The sequence below is a fragment of the Amblyomma mixtum genome, chromosome 10, assembly GCF_055824585.1.
Source record: "Amblyomma mixtum isolate Tamu chromosome 10, ASM5582458v1, whole genome shotgun sequence".
NCBI classification, from domain to species: domain Eukaryota; kingdom Metazoa; phylum Arthropoda; class Arachnida; order Ixodida; family Ixodidae; genus Amblyomma; species Amblyomma mixtum.
The window spans coordinates 40,215,104-40,241,956 of NC_143021.1; the positions used below are offsets into that span (position 1 = coordinate 40,215,104).

Here is a 26,853-nt window from a genome sequence, read left to right on the forward strand (position 1 = left end):
TCATCAGCGTAAATTACAAATTTGGACAAATTATCAATTAGCACTAGGTCATTTATATAAAATAGAAAAAGGAAGGGACCAAGGATGCTGCCTTGTGGCACACCACTTTGTATAGATCGGATTTGTGACTTATGGTCATTAATTTCAACGAACTGTGAGTGTGAGGATAAGTACGAATGGATTAGTCGAGTGTGTGTACCACGGAAACCATACTTTTCTAGCTTGTCTATTAATAGATTGTGATTAACACAATCAAAGGCTTTGCTGAAATCTATATAGATTCCTAAAGTCATTAGGTAAAGTAAAAGCTTTTAGCGCAAAACGACTAAGAAAGGACGGGGACAGAACAGAGACACAAAGGAGCGCTACTCTCAACTAAATTTATTGCCAGATGAAACAGTTCTTTTATACACTGGTTCCAGTACAGAATCTGCTCACATTCCGAAGGCTGCGTACATGCGCACACGCCAGGTGACGCTGTCGATCACACATCTTGTCAGATAATCCTATGTGAAAACTTGTACTCGTTAGAGTAAAACTTCACCGAGGGGCTGCCGACACACACAGATCCCTTCTTCCTGATGTGGAACGCCTCTGTCAACACCCGAGAAGCCTCGTCATTGCCTCTTCCGATAACCCGTGTATGTTTTAGCAATGGCACGCATGTCCCTGCCCGATCACAGGATCTACAATGAACAGCCAAGTTTGTTCCGGTCCCCTGCTCAAGGCATCTTTCGTGTTCTTGCAAGCGCTTATTCAAACAACGTCCAGATTGGCCAATATACACTCTTCCACAACTGAGGGGTATCTCATAGACGATTCTAACATTGCAACCAACATAGAAGAAGGAGCACCTGCACAACGAGCCATGCGAAATGTGACATGTTCCAATGTGACATGCCCTCTGAGCCCATCGTGGATGCTTGCAGCCTTTATAGGGGGATCTGATGACGTCACTGCCCTGTGGTTCCAATGCGGTGAAGAGACGCTGATTGTCTTGTCGTAGTCCGTCAGAAGAAGTTGCTGTTTCCCAAGCATTTCTTGATAGAAGGTTCTGCGGCTCCGTGGAAGCCGGGTGCGCAGAACATGAGAAGAAGGAGCACCTGCACAACGAGCCATGCGAAATGTGACATGTTCCAATGTGACATGCCCATCGTGGATGCTTGCAGCCTTTATAGGGGGATCTGATGACGTCACTGCCCTGTGGTTCCAATGCGGTGAAGAGACGCTGATTGTCTTGTCGTAGTCCGTCAGAAGAAGTTGCTGTTTCCCAAGCATTTCTTGATAGAAGGTTCTGCGGCTCCGTGGAAGCCGGGTGCGCAGAACATGAGAAGAAGGAGCACCTGCACAACGAGCCATGCGAAATGTGACATGTTCCAATGTGACATGCCCATCGTGGATGCTTGCAGCCTTTATAGGGGGATCTGATGACGTCACTGCCCTGTGGTTCCAATGCGGTGAGACGCTGATTGTCTTGTCGTAGTCCGTCAGAAGAAGTTGCTGTTTCCCAAGCATTTCTTGATAGAAGGTTCTGCGGCTCCGTGGAAGCCGGGTGCGCAGAACATGAGAAGAAGGAGCACCTGCACAACGAGCCATGCGAAATGTGACATGTTCCAATGTGACATGCCCATCGTGGATGCTTGCAGCCTTTATAGGGGGATCTGATGACGTCACTGCCCTGTGGTTCCAATGCGGTGAGACGCTGATTGTCTTGTCGTAGTCCGTCAGAAGAAGTTGCTGTTTCCCAAGCATTTCTTGATAGAAGGTTCTGCTCCGTGGAAGCCGGGTGCGCAGAACATGAGAAGAAGGAGCACCTGCACAACGAGCCATGCGAAATGTGACATGTTCCAATGTGACATGCCCATCGTGGATGCTTGCAGCCTTTATAGGGGGATCTGATGACGTCACTGCCCTGTGGTTCCAATGCGGTGAGACGCTGATTGTCTTGTCGTAGTCCGTCAGAAGAAGTTGCTGTTTCCCAAGCATTTCTTGATAGAAGGTTCTGCTCCGTGGAAGCCGGGTGCGCAGAACATGAGAAGAAGGAGCACCTGCACAACGAGCCATGCGAAATGTGACATGTTCCAATGTGACATGCCCATCGTGGATGCTTGCAGCCTTTATAGGGGGATCTGATGACGTCACTGCCCTGTGGTTCCAATGCGGTGAGACGCTGATTGTCTTGTCGTAGTCCGTCAGAAGAAGTTGCTGTTTCCCAAGCATTTCTTGATAGAAGGTTCTGCGGCTCCGTGGAAGCCGGGTGCGCAGAACATGAGAAGAAGGAGCACCTGCACAACGAGCCATGCGAAATGTGACATGTTCCAATGTGACATGCCCATCGTGGATGCTTGCAGCCTTTATAGGGGGATCTGATGACGTCACTGCCCTGTGGTTCCAATGCGGTGAGACGCTGATTGTCTTGTCGTAGTCCGTCAGAAGAAGTTGCTGTTTCCCAAGCATTTCTTGATAGAAGGTTCTGCTCCGTGGAAGCCGGGTGCGCAGAACATGAGAAGAAGGAGCACCTGCACAACGAGCCATGCGAAATGTGACATGTTCCAATGAACGCTGCTGTGTTTGTTTGGAAGCTGTATGCTAAGCTGAGACTGGGGAGCGCTAGTTTCCAGACAAGGGAACAACACACACAAAGAAACAACACGAGCGCAAACTTACAACTGAGTTTATTTTCGACATGGCGTAAATTTATACACATCTAATGATGGGACACACAAACATAAAAGCGTTAAAACCAGCCAAGGTAGCCGAGCAGTCGTAAACCATGCAAGATACCATCCTCGCAAGTCATGAGTTTTAGATCTGGCCAGCTAAAAACAATCTTTCCTTTTTTGTTAAAACTACGGACGGTTCGCTAATGCACCCGCCACCGTCCTTTACTGAAGCCATGCAAAATTTTTCCCACATTTTCCTTGTGGTCTTGTCCTTTGACTTAAGAAGAACCGTCGTTCTGTCGAGAAGACAGTTACAGTTACTATTGGGAATATGGGTGCTGGTGGTCCAGTAACCGAATCACGTGTATCTGTTCAAGACTTAGTAGAGCTGACGATGTCAGCATTATTGACTACCTTGACGTAGCTTTAGAAACCTTTTCTTTTGAAAATTGTGACACAGTTAATGATCTATGGATGAAACTAAAAGACATAATAACACATTGTGAGAAAAAGTTTGTTCCCACGCGACTGAAACATACCAAACACCGAAGCCCGTGAATTATGCGCAGTGTGATCCACTTAAAAAGAAAACTACAAAGGATGAAAAAAAAAAACATAATCCCGAGCATATCCGTTTACTTAGTCACGAGCTGAAAACCGCTCTTCGGAATGCAAGAAGTCCTTTCTTTTCAACAACGCTTATAAATTTTATGACACAGCATCCACAAAAGTTCTGGCGCTACCTTTCCAGGCAGGCAAACCGTGTGACTCAGGTATAAGTAAATGGAACTATAATCGAGGGAGCTTGCACTGTCGCCGACACATTTAACAGATACTTTCAGTCCGTTTTTACGTGTACACCGGCGCTTACAGAAAGTGGAACTGCTATGGAGTCTGCATTATCGATGTCTGATATAGTCATAACTCGAGAAGGTGTACTCAACTTATTGCTACAAATTGACGTTAAAAAGTCTTTGGGTCCTGACAATATTTCAAATGTCTTGCTTCAGCGTTATGCTGAGCAGATAACTCCTTTCCTGCATGTAATATTTACCTCTTCGATTCAAACAGCCACCCTGCCGACAGACTGGCTCGGTGCAAAGGTACTTCCGATCCACAAAGGAGGTAACAAGTTGCTGGTAAACACTTACAGGCCGATTTCACTCACGAGTTGCTGTTGTAAAATAATGGAACATATCATCACCAAGGCACTTACAACTTACTTAGAAGATAACAACCTACTTTACCCCAAACAACATGAGTTTCGTAAAGGGCCTTCTACCGTAACTCACCTTCTGGAAATAACGCATGACTTTGCCGCTGTAATTAACTCGAGACTTCACGTTGACGCGATATTCAGAGACTTCGCCCAAGCATTTGACAGAGTGCCCCATCCCATGTTAATTGACAGGCTGAAAAATATCGGGATTCACATTGACATAGTAAACTGGATAACTGCTCACCTCTCAAACCACAGTCAATATGTTAAAACAAATTATACTGAATCTGAAGTATTAGATGTCTATTCCGGTGTTCCACGAGGGTCTGTGCTGGGACCAGTCCTTTTTCTCATATTCATTAATGACATTTACTCCCAAGTTGAGCCTGGCGTAACGGTAAGGCTTTTTACGGATGACTGCGTGTCATCTGCACTAGATGACAGTGCTGACTTGCAGGCCGCTAGAATGATGGCTGCGGGATACCCAAACTCGTTGCTGGTCTCGATCGCAGAAAAAGTTTTGAAGACAGTCATCAAGGGAAAGCCTGTAGATGTGAAAGAAAGAGATAAGAGACCTGTTGTTTTGCCATATGTTCATGCCTTGTCCCACTGGTTAAAAAAAGTGGCGAAAAAGTATGATGTACCCGTTGTATTTTCCGCGCCTCAGAAACTCAACAGCATGTGGCCATGAATACGAGCACGACGCATGGTCTTGTGGCGTGAGGCACAAGAACATGTTTGTGGCATGCGTTGAAGGCGTCGTGTGCAACATACCACTGTCTTGCAGCAGGGCCTACAGTGAGCGATTGCGGAAGCGCAATGACAACAACTCTCAGGTCAGTGCCCCCCCCTGGCAACCTCGCAGCACACCGCGCCGTGCACAAGCGCAAACCTCCTCTCGACAGAACAACGCTTCTTTTTAAATAGAAGGACAAGACCACAAAAGAAATATGTCAAGATTTTTGCATGTGCTCAGTGAAGGACGGTGGCGGATACGTTAGTGAACCATCCGTGGTTTTAACAAAAAAAGATTGTTTTTAGCTGGCCAGATCTAAAATTCATGACTTGCGAGGATAGCTTGTATCTTGCATGGTTTACGACTGCTCGGCTATCTTGGCTGGTTGTAACGCTTTTATGTTTGTGTGTCCCATCATTAGATGTGTATAAATTTACGTCATGTCGAAAATAAACTCAGTTGTAAGTTTGCGCTCGTGTCTCGTGTTGTTTCTTTGTGCGTGTTGTTCCCTTGTCTGGAACCCAGCTCTCCCCAGTCTCAGTATGCATAACCAACTAGCCCTCTGCAAAGCTTTATTGATGTATGCTAAGCAGTAGGTACACCTGTGAAGTTTTGTGTGTACACATAAGGTCGCGCAGCGAGTAGTCAAACAGCTGTGTGTAGGATGTCCCCGGTACCATTCTCGTACTTCCCAGGCACATCTCCCACATAGGCTATCTGTGGGATATCCCCGGAGTATAACTTCCTTCATTGGGGAAAAAAAGTCTCCAGATCGTGTGAGTGGCAGCCAAGATGCATGGCATTATTATTGGATGGTGTGTCGAGATGAAATTTAGGCCTTTGCAGCTCCAAGATTGAGCATCCGTGTGACTGCAGGTGCTGAGCAGCTACCGGGAGTTGATCAAGCGGGTCTCCACCTACTTGAGGGATGGTCCGCCCAGCCTGGCCAATGCTGAGCTGGCCGACACCATCATCAACTACGAGCGGAGGCTGCTCGAGGTGCGTGCTTGCTCCTCTTCTGCTTCCAGACCTGTCATTTTAAATTTATTGTTGGAATGTTCATCTTGCTAAAATTTGTTCTCGTGGGCAGTGTTCCTGGTTGAATGAACTTCAGGCACATTCTCATTAGGCACCAATGTTTGCTCATCTAATGGTGTGCTGTGCACTGCAAAAGGCACGCCTCTGCATACTGTGGAGTTGATGTTGTTGTACACATGCTGCTACTAGACAATGAGGTTGTTTGAGATGTCTTTGAATCCTATGGCTGCCAGTGCCAAAATAACATGGTGTTTGTGAGCACACATAATAGTGGTTGCAACGCTTGGTATTTACAATGGATGAGCAGACTGAAGAGGCACTGAAAACTACTTCTTTACGGGGCTGACTTGCACCCACAAAGAACAGAAGAACTCAGCAGCGGTGATAATGCACTCAGCATTCGTAGAAGAACAGCATCACTGCCGCTCTCGACCACACTCAGTTTAAAGCTGACGAACTTTCAAGATGAACAACATAGAACCGATAGCACATGGCTACAGACATTGCAGGTAAATCTGGTCGCATCTCTCATGAGAAACAGTGTGATAAATCCACTTGCCAGCTGCTTTGAGCTTGAACAAAGGAAAATTGCAAAGCTTTTCAATAATAGCATCCTTAAAAGGGACAGTCTAGTTTAGGAGATGAGTACTATACAAAAATATTGGAATATTTTTGTAGATATTTCCTTGTGATTACAATAAAGAGGGCAGGCTTAGTAGTTCTGGCAGGAATTTATATTGCCACGTATCATTGTAGTGTCCGTTCGTTCGCGCTCAAGGCCGCAGGAACGGGCATTATCATTTTTGTTTGTGACGCGAGAAGTGACTGGACTAATCTCGATTGATCACAGCCATGAAGAACTGCATCTACGTTTTTCCAGATTACTGCAGTTACTTACTTTTGACCTGTTATCTCGAAGTTTCCTTGCCAGCTTTAAATTGAGCGATGCAGCGAGCGGCTGCATTCTTCGATGACCGCTGAGCACGCTTGTTGCTACGCAACCGCCGAGTGATTCAGTTCTTTGCGGGTGCAAGTCAGCTTAAATAAAGAGTTTCATTTAGAAGCCATTCTCGCTGTTTTTCTGTTCGCCAGATTGCAGTCACCACTACGTGAAAATATTTTATATGGTGTAAAATAGAGTTAAGAATGACTTGTTCTATAGGTTTATACAGACCCGAGATATGGCTAAGCTGAAAGAATTTAAACAATATAGAAATTGTCTTAATAAAGAAATCAAGAAAGCTAAAAGTGCCTATTTTGAAAACTATTTTAATGCAGTCAAGCATGACTGCAAGTCTACTTGGCGGAAACTCAATGATGTTCTTGGCCGTTCATCAATTTCGGGCTCGGTTAGCGAGCTAAAGATAAATGGCGCGACGGTATCTGGCCATGCCTTAGCGGATGCATTCAACGACCACTTTGCCAATTTACCTGTACCAGCATTACCTAATCATGATCATGCAAAGTCCCTCAATAAAGAATATCCTAGTAGTATTTTCCTGAATCCTGTTACCCCCAATGAAGTGTACTTAACAATGATGCAACTAAAAAATTCAACCAGTTGTGATGTCCATGACGTGAAAATCAAGCCCGTAAAGTATGTCCTCGATGTTATATCACCTATCCTGTCATACATTTTTAACTTGTGCATAAGCTCTGGAGTCTTTCCTAATGACATGCAAATAGCAAAAGTACGAGCTATACACAAGAAAGGTGATCATAACAATCTTAATAACTATCGCCCAGTTTCTACTCTTCCCGTGTTTTCAAAAGGGTACTTATTCTAATACGCTTTGAAACGTTTTTTGAAAAAATGAATAGCATAACTGATTCCCAGTACGGTTTTCGGAAATTTCGATCTACCCAACTTGCCTTGCTTGACCAGAAAGAATACATTTTAACCAATATAGATAGTAAAAGGTATGTAGTAGGCATATTTCTGGATTTTACCAAGGCATTTGACTACCTCAACCGAAATCTCCTCCTCGAAAAATTAAAACATTACGGTGTTCGCGGGCTACCATTTGAGCTAATTAAATCATGCCTCTCAAATCGCGTACAATATGTTGAGCTAAATGGTTATTCTTCAGGCGTGACTTGTACTAAATCAGGAGTCCCGCAAGGAAGTATCTTGGGGCCATTTTTATTTAATATATACTTAAATGACATTGTGAACGTGGATATGCAGACTAAGTTCGTCATCTATGCCGATGACACTAGCATTTTTTGTGCTTCCGATAAATGTACAGAATTGTTTAGCACTGCAAATTCCGTGTTAGCTAAAGTAAGTGATTGGGCAAAACACAATGGACTAATAATTAATAGCTTGAAATCAAAAGCGATCGTTTTCCGCGCGAAATCAAGACTAGTTCCGTCTGAGTTAAGACTTAAGTTAAATGGTTCGGAGATAGATGTTGTCGACGAATTTAAAACACTAGGGGTTATTTTTACAGTTACGATGTCCTGGAACAGGCACACAGAATATATAGCCTCAAAAATCGCGAGTGTAGTTGGGATTCTCCACAGAAACAAATATTTTCTACCAAAAAATGTCATGATGCTTCTATACAACTCTCTTTTTCTGTCTTACTTAAATTACTGCATACTCGTGTGGGGAACGACCACAATGACCGGTATCCAGAAACTTAGCAGACTACAGAGTAAGGCAGTTAGAATCATTACACACTCTGCACATGATTCTAATGTACAGCCATTATTCCACAAGCTGGGCCTATTACACATTAAAGAGATGTACAAGTACAACCTATGTCTCGCATTAATTCGAGAAAGGAGGCAAAATAGCAAAATCCTAACAAAATTAGCGCAACTAGCCGGTAAAAGTTCGTCAGGTCACTTCACAAGAAAACCAGAATACTGGACAGTTGGCTCCTGCAGAACAAATTACGCTGCACAAACCCTAAAACACCGCATTCCTTCGGTCTTAAACTCCTATTTTAGCGCTGAATTCTACGCAGCTTAAGAATATTTTTCTTCAATAAAACGCAAACTGTATGTAACCGCTATTAATATTGTATAATTCATAGAGATGTTCTGTTGTTAGTCCTGAAATCTGATGTATCACTTTTTCGGTAACCATGTTCAAATTCCATGTTCATTTAACCATGTTCAATGTACCTTCCTGAGATTTTTTTTTTTCAGTATCATGTTTTGTTGCCATGTATTGTTACAATAGGCATTTCTTCATTTAGTCGTGTCAAAACGACTGTTCTTCTGACATGCTTTTTGTTGCTAAATGTTTCTGTCAAGTGCCACCTGTCGTTTTCATATAGGGGGGCGGGGACCAGTCAAGCTGCGGTTGCAGCTTTTAGCCCCGTCTCCCTCCATCTTTTTTTGATGGAAAATAAAGTTTATCTTATCTTAAGTTTATCTTACATTGTGAGGCCAGAGCCAATGGTGGGTCTAAACTGTGTACAAATTATGTTGCCTGAGGTGGACCTATCACGGTTCATTACTTGGGCCGAGTAAATTACAGAAGGTTATTTTTGTTGAAAGGAACTACAGGCAGCTTTTTTTTTTTCATTTTTTATTTTGTATCATGCACTAAAGCTTACCCCTCTCTGGTGCTTTGGCCCTGAGGATAAATAAATAAATACGTAGTCATTGTTCCTTGCATGGCGACAGTAAGATGAATGCGACGCCAGAAAACCTAATGGCACAACAGTTACCGTATTTGCTCGCATAATGATCGCACTCGCGTAATGATCACACCCCTGAATTTTGCTGCAAAAATTCAATTTTTCTTATTCCCCGCGTAATGATCGCACCCGAACTTGCCACTGCAATTTGTCTTGTGCCAAGTCTAGCCGACGATGATCGTGCTTGCTATCTTTCTGACAGATGGCACCTGCAGATGACCATCTTGTTCTCTCAGCATTGCAATGGCAGCCATCTGTTAGTTGACGTGCAGCCACATGGGCAGTCTCAACGCGGTTATGCTTAACCGCTGATACCAAACTTAACTGTGGTTATCTCGAATCACGGTTCGCTGTTGTCACAAGGCTCGCCACCATTCAGGGTTGCGGTGCAACGAACGAAGTGGCGTGGTGATCCCGAGCGAGGCGACATTTGTGGATATCTTGCAGCGCAGTTAGCGCAGTGTGGAGAGTGCCTTCCAACGGCGTAGTCCAGTTGCCACACTGCCTCCACAGCCAGATACATCGCACAATAAGCCCTGGGATACGGGAATGTCAAAAATGAATCCTCCTTGGGGATGGCTGACCTGTACCGAGTTGCTGATAGGAGTAATAACTGCGATACAAGCTAGTTTTATGTTAGCAGCCGCGTAGCAGCTGCCGCTGTTGCAGTGCGACTGACCCGATCTGCTTGCACGCCAGCTGCGCTGCTAAAGCGTCGCTGAAATCAATCGCACGTTGTTACGCCCAGAGGTTTACTAAGACCAGGACGGAGGATTGAAAACAGCTGGGTCCGCTTGCCAAGCACGAGACGCCACCAACCTCGTTCTCCTCATTTTCGGCTTATCCAGCAACGCCGACCACGCAGAATGGGTATCGCCTTTTCATGGGCGTCACACTTCCCCCTACACAGCTGAAGCCCGCTGGGCGAGTTAAAAAGCGCCGCGTGAATGGTAGGGCTTCAGCCAGGCAACGTGAGTGACTTCTTGTGCTCGTGTGTGTGTACGTGTTTCTCCCTCCGTCTTGTGTTATTCTGCGCAAAGTTTTCTTGAATATGTCGCTAAACCAACTGGCCCAGCGCTCCGCTCTACTGAGTGACTTCAGTTCGCGCTGAACGACGGCCGCTTGCCGTGAGACAAGCTATGCGGTAATTAAGCTTGCTAATTTGGTCAATAATGACATAGGGACCATCGTAGTGGCACAGCAGCTTCTGCGACAATCCTCACTTTCTGATAGGCTGCCACAACAAGACCAAATCACCAGGGCTGTAAGTGACGTGTCGGCGGCGGGCATCGTAGCGCGCTTTGGACCGATCTTGGGAGGCGAGAACACGAAGGCGAGCAAGGCGACAGGCTTCTTTGGCTAGACAGTGTGTCTCAGCGACAGAGGGATCTTCATGAAGCTCGTCAGGAAATGGTAGTATGGTGTCCAGGGTGTAGCGTGGGGGGCGAGCATAGAGTAAAAAGAAGGGCTGTAGCCAGTAGTCTCATGGCGCGTGGTATTGAACGCATACGTGATGAACGGCAGGACGCTGTCCCAGTTCTTGTGCCTTGAATCAACATACATTGACAGAATGTTAGTGATCGTGCGGTTCGTGCGCTCAGGGAGCCCATTCGTCTGGAGATGGTAAAGCGAGGAATGGCGAAAATGCGATGCGCAGGAATGGAGAAGCTGCTTCATGACGTCAACGGTGAACTGCTGACCACAGTCACTGATGATAACTTTTGGAGGTCCATGACGCAGAACTATGAATCGTGGCCGAAAAGAGGACACATGATACGCTGTAGCCGAGTGTAGAGCTGCCGTTTCACAATACCGGGTAAGGTAATCAACGCAAACTACTATCCAGCAGTTCCCATGATAGGACTTTGGAAACGGGCCCAGCAGATCTGTGCCCACTTGCTCAAACGGTGCTGCAGACGGTGTCACAGGGTGAAGCTGACCAGTTGCAAGGCTAGTAGGTCGCTTGCATCGTTGACACTGAGTGCAGCTGGCGACGTACCGCTCAGTCGTGGCCCACATTTTCGGCCAATAGAAGCGTGCCTGGGTTTGGTGCAGCGTCCGTGCCGAACCAAGATGTCCAGATGTAGGGTCCTCGTGCATGGCCTGCAAGACAGAGGGGTACAGGCTCTTCGGAACTACCAGCAGGAAGCGGTGGCCCGTTGAAGAATAGTTTTTCTTCCACAAAAGACTATCTTGCACACAGAAGTGGCTGACGTTGGAAGGGTCTTCAGCCTCCACAAGGAGAGACTGTAGGGTTAGATCTTTCTGCTGTTCTGCTTTGAACGTTGCGACATTAGGAAAAGCAGGTGACACTGACGTGACGCAGGGGTCGAAAGTATCGATGTTAGACTCCGACTCAGGAAGGGGCAGCCTCGAAAGACAGTCCGCGTCAGCGTGACGGCGACCACTCTTGTAGACAACTGTGTAGTCGAACTCTTCTAGCTGGAGAGCCCACCATGCAAGGTGTCCGCACGGGTCACGAAGGTCAACGAGCCAGCACAGGGCATGATGGTCAGTGACGATGGTGAACGGGCGTCTGTACAGATAGGAACGGAAACGCTGCGTGGCGAAGACGACGGCCAAGCATTCTTGCTCGGTGACTATAATTGCGCTCCGGCTTGCTGAGCGAGCGACTCGCATACACAACAACGTGCTCTTTGTTGTCGCATCGCTGGACGAGAACAGCGCCGAGGCCAACACCGCTGACGTCAGTATGAATCTCTGTGGGAGCGGAGGGATCAAAGTGGCGAAGTACAGGGTGAGACGTCAGAAGGAATTATATTTGGCGGAAGGCGGAGTAGCAGTCAGGTGTCCACTCGAAAGCCACATCTTTCTGAAGTAGACCTGTCAGAGGGTAAGCTACATCCGCAAAGCGATGAATAAAGCGGCGAAAGTAAGAGCATAAGCCCAAGAAACTCCGCAGCTCTTTAACAGACTGTGGTGGCTTGAACGATTCAACAGCTGCAGTCTTGGCTGGATCAGGTCTGACGCCGTCTTTATCAACGAGGTGTCCAAGCACTAACACTTGACGCGCACCAAAGTGGCACTTTTTAGAGTTAAGCACAAGGCCAGCTTGGCGCAAACAGTCCAGGACGAGAGCTAAATGGTCGTGCTCACTGAATATCTTTCCGAAAATGACAACGTCGTCGAGGTAGCGCATGCATATTTCCCATTTGAAGCCACGGAGTATAGTGTCCACAAATCTCTCGAAGGTGGCGGGCGCAATGCAAAGGCTGAATGGCATCACATTAAACTCATAAAGGCCATCAGGTGTAATAAAAGCTGTTTTTTCTTTGTTCGTGGGATGCATAGGTATTTGCCAATACCCCGACTGAAGATCAATCGAAGAGAAGTAGGACGCTGAAAAAAGGTAGTCGATGGCATCGTCGATTCGTGGTAGGGGGTATACGTCTTTTCTCGTCACGGCATTCAGACGACGGTAATCCATGCAAAAACGCCATGATCCATCCTTCTTCCGAACAAAAATTACTGGAGCAGCCCAGGGACTTGAGGACTCTTGTATAACGCCTTTGGTTAGCATCTCCTGCACTTGTTCATCGATAACGCAAGGTTCAGACGATACTCGGTAGGGCTTTTGGCGGATCGGATGTGAGGTACCAGTGTCAACCCTGTGCAGGGTCCGAGACGAGGGGATGGAAGATGGGCCGCCGGACTGTGAAAAGTCAAACACAGTGGAGTGTCGCAGGAGGATGGCCAACAGTGCACGGCGCTCATGCATGGAAAGCGAGTTGTCGATCATTCGAAGCAACTGCGACTCGTAAAGTTCTGGTGCTGCTGCACCCAAGGCGTCGGTAACCAAGGCAACGGATACCGGCGTGTCTTGGCTGCATGACGCAAGCTTGAGGCCTTCAGGCAGAACTACAGGTTCTGTCGAACTGTTCACTGTCCACAGTTCAGTTCTTCCGTTGATGACGAAAACCATCACATGAGGAACCAAGATGTTCTTCTTCATGCAGTTCAAGTGGTTCGGTTTCACAGTCGCATCAAACATGTCGAGAGCGGTATCGGGGCAGGAAACCGGTACGCACACAGCCGAAGAAGGAGGCATGACAGTATCTCGGGCAACACAGAACACTCTCTCTCCACTGCACGAGCCTTCCAGAAGGTCAGTGTTGGAACATTTGCCGACGTTGAGCTCACCTGTGTGACAGTCGATGTTAGCGCCACACATCTGCAAAAAGTCGAGGCCAAGAATAATGTCGTGCGTCGACCGGGTGAGCACCACCATTTCCGTGCTGAAGAGTTCACCACCCAAGGAAACCTTAACACTTCTTGGTGGGAACAGCCGAAATAACAAAACGCAGACACAGAAAGGAACACATAGAACGTTTTGTTATTTCGGCTGTTCCCACCAAGAAGATGAACCAACTAGCTCAGTTTTCTACTCTTTTAACCTTAACACTACACACTCCAAGTGCTGGCAACGGTTCACCACTCACACCTCAAAACTGGACATTTTTGTCCCATCGAAACAAAACTTTTCTTCCGAGGAGGCACTTAAACGCAGCACTCATAACCGAAACAGTAGCACCGGTATCCACTAAAGCCATCGCAGGTACACCATCCACTAGCACATGCACTTTGTTCTGTAACATAACTACAGGCAGGGGTATCAGTTCCGGCGGCAGACTTTCAGCGACCTCACCCCCATCGGTCACGCCGACTGTTAGAACGGACGGTGGCAGCCGCACAGGCCATTACCCCCTTGCCTTGAGACCAGTGGGCGCCGAATAGAGGGTGGGCGCCGAACGCGCCGAACCTCCCCGCACGACGACCTCGGAGGGATTATATGCCATCAAGGCGGAAAGCTGGGCTAGTTGGTTTGACATAGTTAATTAAAAGACTAGCGCATAAAACTAGGACAAAGACAGAGAAGGAGACAGGACGAGCGCTAAACATCAACTAAAGGTTTACTACACCAAACATGTACTTAAAACACTTCAGTGGCACATGCGCACACTGAGTTACAAAAAACTAATCAAGAAGTGGCAAACTGTTTCGCAGATACAAGGTTTCTTTCCTGGTCAGGGCAAGTGACGTCGTGCCCTGAAGGGAAGGTGACAAGTGTGTAAGCACGACGTCACTTGCCCTGACCAGGAAAGAAACCTTGTATCTGCGAAACAGTTTGCCACTTCTTGATTAGTTTTTTGTAACTCAGTGTGCGCATGTGCCACTGAAGTGTTTTAAGTACATGTTTGGTGTAGTAAACCTTTAGTTGATGTTTAGCGCTCGTCCTGTCTCCTTTTCTGTCTTTGTCCTAGTTTTATGCGCTAGTCTTTTAATTAACTATGATTATATGCCCTTTCTGGGAAAGGGGTTGGACGGTCGCGGTGGGGACATGAGAGACGGGTTGTCAGTTGTCAGGCAGGATGGTCAGTGAGTGTGAGTCAGTGGCAGTGTGTGTTAGGAATGTGTGCTGTGTTGTGGACTTGCCGTGGTCGGTGATGTAGTGTGCCGCCTTTTCTCATCCATGTAAATAAATGGTGGTCGTTGTGTTGTAGAAAAAGAATGTGTGTGGTGGCGAGTGGTTATAATAACGCCTAACGGATCTCTTCGTTGCTACACCGACTAGTTTTCCGGCAGAGGTGAGGAGGAGTGGCATCGGGGTGATGGAAATCGATGAGTTCGGAAAGCTGGAGGCGGTGTCACACTTCTATCTGATGCCGGCGAATGATTCCGCATTTGTCCAGGCCATGGATTGCCGGAATAAGGCGGGTAGGACGGGTATTGAGAAGGACCGGTTTGGTAATCCGGATGCCGAGGATAGGTCAAGGGGCCGTAACAGGGTGGTTGTCGGCGGGGACAAATCCGGGAGGTGTGTCCGGGTTGACCACAGCAGTAACACACAAGAGAGGAACCGGGAGCAGGCTGCGCTGGCAAGTAGTCACCATACGAAGGACTGGGCCGAAAGTTCTCATCGTATGTGGCCAGCACAGGCTGGTTAAAGCCGGATCGGTGCTCCGGGGGCGATCGCGGTGTGTTGTTCGGCCGCAGCCCTCTGGGTACCCGGTGATCCTCAAAGTCCGCTGTGTTAATGGCGGTTGGCAGAGTAGGACGCGTGAGATACACAGGAGGGAGGTCTGATGAATTTCGAGTGAGTTCCAGCGACCTGGTTAACCCCTTAACCGTTTTGGACGAGCTATGCTCGTCCTTGCCAAGCCGTCTCCAAACCGTTTTGGACGACTGTAGCTCGTCCTCTCTGAATAGGTTCTTCTCTTCCTCGTTTCGGACGAGCAGTGCTCGTGTGTGGCTTAGATGACATTTTGCTCGACAGATGGCAGCACTGACCTGTTAATTTCGTTTTCTTCTACCGCATAAACGTTTTTTTTCGTATGGCAACCTGGGTTTTAAAAATGACACCTGGCAGAGGCGACGCATGTTTTGCTGGCCCGTCTTCTCGGAAAAGACGCTCTTCTTCGTCGTAATCTTCTTCAGACGATGGTGACTGAGACACCGAAGTGTACATTATTTCAGGGAGCGAGGACGACAGTGCTGACGTTGTGCTTATCAATTCTTCCGATGAAGAAGTGGACAGCTCAGAAGCAAACTTTGCGAGCGCGCGTGAGTGCATGAAGGTCAACGTCAGTAACATCCCTACATGACCCCCTCGGTTTCCTTTTCTTGCAGTTCCCGGTAAGATGTTCACTATAAGGTTGCCTGATGACTTGCTTGAATATATTTATCGCTCATTACCAGCAGGAAGTTGGTTTTCCGTAATATCAGAAATAATAAACTTGAATATGCTACTTTGACTTCGTGTTTGCTTCAGATCGAATTCGTGCCTTTTATTGCAATAATATTCGAAATCAGGAATAAAAAAAATAAGCAGTTTTGTTAAGAAATTCGTTGATATAACAAAACGGTGAAGGGGTTAACTTACGAGAGCACGTTGTTGGGCGAGTCGGTCGTACATACTTAAACAAGGGAATTGCGCTAAAAAAGACACGGACGAGAAGAGGAAAAGGACGGGCGCAAACTCCTGACTCGCAAGTTTCCGCCCGTCCTTGTTTTCTTCTCGTCCGTGTCTTTTTTAGCGCAATTCCCTTGTTTAAGTTTGACCTGGTTAACCCTTCGCGAACGATCTGGCGGATTGTGGAAGCCAGATCACATGACGATGGTGTATCTACAGCTGCCACCGTCGTCACCCCGGCGCCAAACGTCCAAATTTCGGTGTGATGTGACGCATTTTCAATGTCTCGAGCATCCGGCATTGCTTGATGACGTCAGACACGGACTCGAGACTTTCTTTTCCAATAAGAAAATTTAGACGCCATCAGCGAATCCTTTAAGCAAATGGCCAACTTTGTCCTCCTCTGTCATGTCAGGAGAGACGACCTTGCGTAGCTTCACGATTTCCTCAATATACTTTGCGCATGTTTCACCGGGAAGCTGAGCCCTTTGCGCAAGTGTTTGTTCAGCCCGCTTCTTCTTCGCGACTGAATCACCGAAGCACTCTTCAGCTCCTGTACTAAGCGGTCCCAAGTCGTGAGGGAATCCTTGTGGTTTCAAACCACGTTAGGGCCGTGTCGGTTAGTGAAAACACGACGTTGGCAAGCTGGGTAGAGGAGTTCCACTTGTTGCAGCAACTCACCTGTACGTAGTGGGTGAGCCATTCATCGACGTCGTCACTGGATGAGCCCGCGAACAATCGTGGCTCCCGGTAATGCCGCCACGAACTGCTACGCACAGACCTCGAAGTGTCGCCGTCCAGGGACATCATGGGCACAGAAGGCGGCAGACCAACAGTGCAGACCAACAACCTGTGTACCCGGCACCTTCCACCAAGATGTTACACCCAGTGGTTTATTAAGACTGGGACGGAGGATTGAAAACAGCTGGGTCTGCTTGCCGAGCACGAGACGCCACCAACCTCGTACTCCTCATCTTCGGCTTATCCAGCAACGCCGACCACGCAGAATGGGTATCGCCCTTTCATGGGCATCACAATATATTTCCTTTAATATGAAACAATGAGGTTGTCAGTAAGGTATTGCCATAAGTTGGCCATTTAGTATAGCGTTGGTCAATTCAAGAGCGCCATCCGCTGTGGTTTCAATACGAAACAAGTTAGGCCTAGCGACGACTAGGGAGGCACACACTAGAGCGCCGTCGTCCGCCACGCTCATGGGCGGCACCATTGCGTTAAGCGCGCGGAATCCGGTGCTCCGAGCGTTGCGAACGTGTCACTGAAGTACATCAACGATGCAGCAGGGACCGGACATTTTTTGCTGTAACGGCAGTAGAATGCGTAGCTTGAGCACCGCAGGATGTTGCTGTCTTGCGCTGTTGCTCCGCCATCGGACGAGACTGAAGGCTTCATAAAAGTGCCATCGCGCAGCACTATACACACTGCCTATTTTGATGCGTTGCTCTTGGAACGTGATTTAGTGCGAAGAAAGCACGTTCTTGAAGTGGGCCAGCTCGTGCGCTTTTCACACTCTACCTTCTCGATTAACGACGTAAAGAGAGGTCGCCAAGCTCGGTTCACAATAACCGCGTTTAGCGGCGTAATGTGTAACCGCGGATAGCACGCCCATGTGACAAGGGTAGTGTGACCTGCAACTTGTTTGCGTTCTCAGGGCTCAAAAATTTTTAGTAGAAAATTTACCCTGCGTAATGATCACACCCCTAAATTTGAGTCAATTTAAAAAAAAAAAAGTGCGATCATTATGCGAGTAAATATGGTAACTCTTTTGAACCCTACTTGTCTATCATTCATGTGGGCAAGGTGGCACAGAGACACATATCGTTGATAAAAGTCAGTAGACTCTCCCCTTAAGAGCAACAAATAGTGAGAAGAACAAGTTTTACACACTAGCTCTGTTCAATTCAAAGAGGTAAGGGATACTGCATTAAATTTTAGCCAGTCTAGTTTTGTGCTGTGTTGAAAGCTGGTGCTTCTAAGCCAGGGAAAAGCACTCTCTGTGGTCATTTTTCTTCTTCAACTGGTGCACCTGATGGTGGTATCTGAATATCCCAGCTTAGAAGAGTGCTCTCTTCATCATCATCATCATCAGCCTCGCTAAGCCCACTGCAGGGCAAAGGCCTCTCCTATGTCTCTCCAATTAACCCTGTCCTTCGCCAGATGCGGCCACCGTATCCCTGCGAACTTCTTAATTTCATCCGCCCACCTAACTTTCTGCCGCCCCCTGCTACGCTTGCCTTCTCTTGGAATCCACTCCGTTACCCTTAAGGACCAGCGGTTGTCTTGCCTTCGCATTACATGCCTTCCCAAGCCCATTTCCCAAGCCAATAAATTTCAGTTGTGTGTCAGCGCTTGTGTTTTCTTCCACTCTGTCTGCATCGTTGCGCTGTTTGCCTTCGATGTGTACCACAAACTCGCCCGTTTGGCTATAGTGCTTTACACCTACCATTTTTCTTTCCATAGCTCGCTGCATTGTTCTTAACTTAAGCTGAACCCACTGTGTTAGCCTCCACGTTTCTGCCCCATAGGTGAGTACCAGTAAGATACAGCTGTTGTATACTTTTCTCTTCAGGGATATTGGTAAGCTACCATTCATGATCTGAGGGAACCTGCCATATGTGTTCCACCCCATTCTTATTCTTCTAGCTATTTCCCTCTCATGATCCGGATCAGTGGTCACTACCTGCCCTAAATAAACATATTCTCTCACTACTTCCAGCACCTCGCCACCAATTGCAAACTGCTGTTCTCTTGCTAGAGTGTTGAATATTACTTTGGTTTTCTGCATGTCAATTTTTAGCCCCACTGTTCTGCTCTGCTTGGTAAAGGGCTGCTTATTACTGAGGCTTTTGATTTGAATTTTGTGGCTGTTTATTCATTCTGTGTGCCATATTCACTGGTGGTGCTTTGTTTGTCAGGGCTGCATTCACTGAGCCTGAATGTATTGCGCAATGGCTGCTACTTCTTTACTTGACACTTCTCTTCGAACAACAGTACCATGATAGCTGGAATAATTGACTTTGCATGGCTTGCTTGTGTCTGCAAGATGATTTATATGCAACTTATTCGTTGCATATACATAAAAAAATGGCATATATAACGTTCATTCGCCCAAAACTAGAATATGCGTCATCCATTTCGCACCCATCACAGGCATACCTCGCTGCTGACCTTGAATCCGTACAGAATCGTGTCATCCAATTTATAACATCCTGCTATTCAAGGAAAACCAGTATCACCACGCTGAAGCAGTCCCTTGCCATTCCATCACTCGAGTCACGCATGAGACGCGAAAAGCTGCAACCCCTGCACAGGACGCCTAGCCACCTAAGCCATGTCCATAGTGTTGCACGCATCAACTGTCGCACCTTAGCACTAAAGTCTTCATTTTTTCCAGTCACAATAGCACTATGGAATGGCCTACGAAATCCCATTGCGTCATGCACTAACTGCAAATCATTACAGGAAAAGCTGAACGACCATTTTTCATAAAGGCAAAAAGTTTCCACCATATCCACCTCGGCACTTTGAACAGCTGTTTGTTGTAACTTTTCTTTGTTATCTCATGCCTTTTGCACTGCATTTTTCTCTTTTATTGATTGAGTGTTCCATATATATTTTTTTCTGATCCCGTGCATCACTTAGCATTGTATATGCGTCACAAGATCATTTAACTGTTGCATACTGTTTTTCTTTATTCAGTTATTTTTTTATTCAGTTTTTTTTCTCTGTTTTGATATGTTCTTGTCACAAATATCTTGATTTTGCTCCCACCTTATGTAATGCCTTCAGCCCTTTAAGGGACAAAATAAATGAAATGAAGTAGGGGTGGCCAGTTATTTGTATTTGCGGAATAGTTAACTGACCAGTTTAACACACCGTGTGTATCCTAAAGTCCAGCTTGGTTTGCGCACATATAGTGGCGACTTTTGTGTCCCCTGAAGTGCCTTACGGACATTGAACTGTGATAGATTGATCCGGTGCGTTTATGGCATGTTTTTGGTTTACCATGTTTTGTTGCTTCTTCCACCTGCTTGCTGCTGTGAACCAATCGGTGGCCCGCTGGTGCAGTGCGTCTCTGTCATGCACTCTTTGCAAGGCGGTGCCACAGAATGGCACAGTGTGTCGGGGCCTTCTTTCTTGCCTACCGCATTGAAGCAAATGATAGCCGTCCCAGTAAAAAAAAAAAGACCATTGGAACCAATTGGACATTCCAGTTGGAACTAACTGGACCAATTGGATCCAGCTGGACTAGCCAGTTGGACCCATTAGGCCAGGCAGTTATTTCACCCAGAAAATATTCACAAAATATGTTACGTTCACTGAGGGCAGCTAAATGTTTGTGAATAATATGCTCTAGGATCTTGGATAAATATCTATACAACTTCACATATTGCCATGTGCAAAAGGAAAACTGATTTATGAGGACTGCTGGGAGACACTGTGCCTAGTGCCAATCAACATTTTTCTACGGAATTGAAATTAACATGCTTTTATGGGAATCAAAGCCAACCGACATACATACATCAGGCACACGCAACACTGCACATTCAGACGCTAGTACCATACATTAGCTCAATATGTACATCCAGAGAACACACTTCTGCTTCAACTTATACACCCAGTTTATGAGGCTCTCTTGCTGGGGCCAGTGGCACTTACCCACTGAGCGCAGTTATCTAATTTAATTTCAGCTCCAGTGGTGGTGTAGATGATGAGTACAATTTAGTAGGTTAAGCTGCAGATAGCTCTTATTATAAGAACCATATTAGTTCTACCTTTTTTGCAAATATGCAAACATTCATATGGATAAATTGGGTGCAGTTGGGCAGACAAATTGGATGCAGTGGGTAAGACCAATTGGGCTCACCAATTGCAAACCCAACAGGTCCAATTGGATAGGCCATTTGGACCATTCCAATTGGAACCAGTTGGAAACTGAACTTGTCGAATCGATAATCCAGTTGGTTCCAATGGTTTTTTTTTGACTGGGTATGAGGGGCACTCCACTGATTATTACAGCAGGGCTGATGGTTTTGTGAACACTCAGTCAAGTTTGGCTGTGGTACTGCTTGAGACTGCAAGTGAACGAAGTGCAAAGGAAATTAAATGAATGTCTTTTTTTCCCTTTCTTGCTGCCAGCATCGCGGTAAGTAATTGTCATGGTTGTTCTTTATATACAAATGCTAACTCCCTCTGCATGGAACTGCATGTAACGCTAGATGAGTGGTGCAAGAAAGCATTCAGCTCTTTCTGTACTTAACAGCAGCTTCATCATTGCCTTTACTAAGGTAAAGCTTGAAAGACACTTCATCATCAGCTGCGTTGAGATACAAAGGCTCTTCCAATTGTCCTGTGTTAGTTGTGGCTACCCCGTCCCAGCCTGAGTGTTAGAATTCTTTCCCAAGCTTGTTTGAAAGCTGGTTTAAGTGCTTTCAAAATTCTACCTGCGCCTTGCTTTGTGACACACAATACAGTTTGTCTAGCCTGACAAACCTCAGCTCAGGCAAATTTCTAATCTCTGCGGTCTCTCGTTCGTTGCGCCTTATCTCAAGACCAGTCACAGTGCCACTGATTTGCCTCAGGACAGTAAGGTGAGACTCTTAAAGCAGATGAGGACAGGCAGCAAAGGTGTGACCATCCACTGAAGCTGTGGCTGGCCACCGCAAACTGTTCCTTGTTTAAAGCCTTGTGGCTGCTGATTGGCACTGCACCTTCACGCCAAGTTTGTGGCGGCAGTTCTTTGATGGGGGAATGAATGAGCACCCATTCGAGCTTGCAAGCGACACTTTAGGCTGATCGTCCCTAGAACCAGTCACGGGTTGGCTGAAGCGCCTGTTGCAGCAGAAAGTGCAGTGCTGTAATGCCTGACTCATAGGAGAAGACAAAGGATGAAACAACATGCATGCATGCACCAACACTAGCCCTTTTAACTGCCATTTGTTTTTAAAAAAAAACACATCGCAATCAAGAACACTAGTGGCATAATCATGCAGCCACACACATGGACACATGTTAAACACATGGCCATGCCACATGTTAAATACGGGAGATCTTGTATTGACAGAGCTGCAGATAGTGCACTGACTCAGTCTGTTTCTTCCTTAGCTAGTGGGGTAAGAGTGCGGGCTAGTTGGTGGTCCATTACATATGGATACCAGCGCAAACCAGCAAGACACATGGAGAAGAATGATGCAGCGCTTGTGTGTCCTCGTTCTTCGTTGTGTGTCTTGCTGGTTTGCGCTGGTATTTATATGTTCCTTAGCTATGCCTCTGACTGTGGCTAAGACTTAAGAAAGACAGGCTTATAGGTTGAGGCTGACAGTTCAGAAAAAAAACCAGCATTGTTTGGTCCTTTCTCGTGTGCTATGAATTGAGGCGATGAATTCCATCCAGCCCAAGTTTCCTCCTTCTGCGCTCACTTTCCATGGAAGTTGAGGTAATCACCTTTGTTGAAGCGAACTAGACATGAAAAAAATCTCTGCCTCTCCCGTAACCGAGAGTAGAGTAAGCATGAAATGTTTACGGGCCTAATGTCATCTCGGAGGACACCCGAACCGCACCGTACAGGAAGGGAGGAACGCCACCACCCGTTTGGCGCGATGCCTTGCCATTTGAACTGATGCCTTGCCATTTGAACGCAAGGTTTTTGAGGAAAGGAAATGGCGCAGTAATTCTCTGCCATCTCGGTGGACACCCGAACCGCACTGTAAAGGAAGGGAGGAACGCCACCACCCGTTTGGCGGGATGCCTTGCCCTTTGAACACAGCGCTTCTCCCCCGGGCCCCTGTGCGCCTGCACGGCTTTGCTTCGATGCGCGAAGCCCCTAAGAGATCACGTATGACAACGAAGTGTATCGTGGCATTTATGTGCTTTTTGCACGCGTTATTAGAAATTGGAAATTATAATTCCGTGCATTATCTAAACGCACAGCTCGACTGATATCTTGATAAACATTGAGAAGGCACTGGCAGCAGTTATTTTTTGTGACTCGTTTCGAGACCAACCAGCGCTTGCATGCCGGTCGCGTAGGAGGGCTTAGAGAGTCTCGTTAAATCTCGTTAAGTCTCGTACGGTGCCCGGATGTTCTCGTTTCAGAGCCCGGATGATGGCTCTTGGTCTCGGCGTGACGTCACCACACTGCCGACAACGGGAGCTAAAAGCATTTCATGCTTAATATACTGTGGTGAAATTCTTCTCGTCACGCGTTTCTGTTGATTAGTGCACAAGGTGTGTTCAAAACAGCAACGGTTTAGGGGCTGCGTAGCTCTGGCGTCGGCAGTCTCTTCTCTACGGCTGAGGCAGCCTTGTCCAGCAGTGTGGTGGCTGCTGCTGCTATTTGGGGACTGACACTCTTCTTTTCCTGCTGCAGAGGCTGCGTCCACGGGAGAACGTCTCTGAGCCGAGCGCCCTACGCACCACTGTGGCACAGCTGACACGCATGGTGCCTATCGTGAGTACTGCCGTCATCCTGATAATCATTCTTCTACCTCGTAACTGTGTGCTGTGGATGCTGCTGTTCGTGCAGGTGAAATGGGAGCAGCTGCTGAGCGCCTACTTCCACGGCCACTCCATCGGCCAGGACACGCCCGTGCTCATCTCTCAGCCGCACTACTTCAGCGGCCTCAGCCAGATCATCTCGACCACCGACACCACGTGAGTCCCATTGGCGGGCTGCTTTGTGGGGATGCCACCCCGAGAGCATCTTTTGCCCCCAGGAATTTCAGTAAAGTTGAGCAGACTGGACAATTTCCACCCTCGATAAAGCTGTTTTAGTGCCAAGAAGAGTGGACCCTGAACAGCAGGAACACTGTGGCAAAGTGCGTAGTATGCCCATTGGACCACGAAAAGCCATCAAACATCCAACATATGCCATGGCAATGGATGTTTGAATGTCCGCTGGACATCTGTAGAGGTCTGCGAATGTCCAGCGGTTGTACATCGGATGTCCGATGGATGTCCGGCGCAAAGAAAATGGCAGTCCAGTGAGAGCAAAATCGGATATTCGGACGTCCGTCAAACGTCCGGAAACTGGCGTACCTCTTTTAAACGGGCACAGGATGTCCGGTGGAAAATTCTCGCTTGTGCAAGGGACGTTCAGAGGACGTCAGAGCATGGCTGTCACATGCGGGACGTCCGAAGAATACCCCACGGACCAAACTTTTCGACTGGCGGACGTCCAGAGGACATTTCGTTTTGATCAGAACAGGCGTATTGATGCAGTCTGTAGTGTTTCAGCAATACTTACTATGGGCCCCTTGGTCAAGAAAGCTAATTACTGAGTGTGTAAACTTAATGACTCGCATCCCACCAGTTGTCAGTCGGTGCATTGTTAAATGCCACTGGCTCTTTCCAGCATGGGCTCAGTCTGAAACACATATCGTTACTTTTTTATCGGAGAAACTAAACATCGCGATCACAGCTGACGAAATCGAAAAGGCACACAGGTTGGGCCGCTTTCAGGCATCCAAGAATCGTCCCATTATCGTAAAATTTCTGCGTTTCAAAGATAAATCCAAAATCCTTGCCGCATCATCAGAATTGAAGGACACATCTTTTTCCATTAGAGAAGACTTAGCAGCACGAGTGTGTCTAGCTAGGAAAAAACTTTACTTATACGCATCCCAGTATGAATCCAAGTTTAAGATCCGTTATGATAAACTGGTCATGGATAACAAACAGTTCATCTACAAAGCTGAGTCCGATTCAGTCGTCGAACTGTCATAGCCATCCAAATGCGCACGTGTTTCAACTGTTTCACACGCACCTCATCACAGCCATAACCCTCAAAAAGCGCCAACTGTTAACACAGTATCTATCATGCTCTCAAACGTTCGCAGTTACATATGCAAAAAGGAAGCACTGGAAACCTTTCTTGAAGATAACGATACTGACATCGCAATAATGACTGAATCATGGCTGAGCCCAGATATTCAGGACCACGAACTTATCAGTAATATCGTCACCTACACCATCCATAGGCTTGACCGTGTAGGGCGTCGAGGAGGAGGCATTTTGGTATTTATGAATCCCAGACTCGTCTGTCAGCACATAGCAACTAACTGTCATCACGAAATCCTTTGCCTTCATGTTTCACTCCCGGCTAACGCGCTAATTCATGATTTGAACAGCGCGAACTACAAGGGACAAGGAAAGAAGGGACACAGGACGAGCGCTGACTCGCAACTAAAAGGTTTATTCACTGAAACCTTCTTATATGAAGAAACAATCAAAGGGAAGAAACAACACAAAAAAAAAAACTAAAAACCATGAAATACAACATTCGTCAGGTGCTCCCGAGAAGATTAATCTCCCTATCGCAAAGGAAAACAGATGGTTTGCTGACGCAATGCTGCTGATCCCCTGCGATGTGAAAAGCCTCGACAACTTCTCGTGTCGTCTGATCACTGTGGGTGTATAGTACACGTGTTTGATTGAATAATGCAGTGCATTTTTTCTTTTTCTTTTTCATGACTTTACATTCTAGACAATGTTTGACCAAATGTGAAAGGTCATCACCATTGTTTAAGTTGTTCCTGTGCTCTTGCAGGCGCTTGTTAAGGGCGCTCCACAGGAAAGGGGCACACTGTATACAACGCATGTTTTACAGGCCACAAACTTATCCCTGTGCGCAACGCCACATCCTTCTTTTTTCTTCTTGGCCTCTTTCTTTCTTTCAATGGCAGGGCATATCTGTTTGAGTGAGGGCATAATCAGTTCCTGCTTGCGAAGTGCTTTGACCAAATCCTGTCATCACGCCATTCAAGATAGCTTCCAGACCCAGTTGTCTAGGGTTAAGTTTGCTGGATATCAAGACCAGATGATAGCAGGGGCGTGTTCTCGTTTAATTCAGTCATTAAAGCATCAGGCCACTCCGCTTAAGACAGACGTCCAGCCTGAAAAGAAGAAATTTGCCGTTTTGCCATATGTTCACCGCGTCTCCCACGGACTAAAGAACGTAGCAAGTAGGTACAAAGTTGGCGTGTTCCTTTCAGCCCCCGTCAAGCTCAAACAGATATGCCCTGCCATTGAAAGAAAGAAAGAGGCCAAGAAGGAAAAAAGAAGGATGTGGCGTTGCGCACAGGGATAAGTTTGTGGCCTGTAAAACATGCGTTGTATACAGTGTGCCCCTTTCCTGTGGAGCGCGTTACACTGGTCAGACCGGGCGTTGCCTTAACAAGCGCCTGCAAGAGCACAGGAACAACTTAAACAATGGTGATGACCTTTCACATTTGGTCAAACATTGTCTAGAATGTAAAGTCATGAAAACGAAAAAGAAAAAATGCACTGCATTATTCAATCAAACACGTGTACTATACACCCACAGTGATCAGACGACACGAGAAGTTGTCGAGGCTTTTCACATCGCAGGGGATCAGCAGAATTGCGTCAGCAAACCATCTGTTTTCCTTTGCGATAGGGAGATTAATCTTCTCGGGAGCACCTGACGAATGTTGCGTTTCATGGTTTTTAGTTTTTTTTTTTGTGTTGTTTCTTCCCTTTGATTGTTTCTTCATATAAGAAGGTTTCAGTGAATAAACCTTTTAGTTGCGAGTCAGCGCTCGTCCTGTGTCCCTTCTTTTCTTGTCCCTTAT

At 46.7% G+C, this 26,853-nt stretch overlaps 1 protein-coding gene across 1 annotated transcript in view; it reads left to right on the forward strand.

The window, feature by feature from the left end:
* LOC149325638 (endothelin-converting enzyme 2-like) overlaps positions 1–26,853 on the forward strand; it is a 226,290-nt gene that overhangs the window by 96,358 nt on the left and 103,079 nt on the right. Inside the window, exons 3-5 of the mRNA XM_089562709.1 lie at positions 5,495–5,617; positions 23,631–23,711; positions 23,787–23,914. Coding sequence (XP_089418835.1) covers positions 5,495–5,617; positions 23,631–23,711; positions 23,787–23,914 — 332 coding nt within the window. The remainder of the gene's footprint in view (positions 1–5,494; positions 5,618–23,630; positions 23,712–23,786; positions 23,915–26,853) is intronic.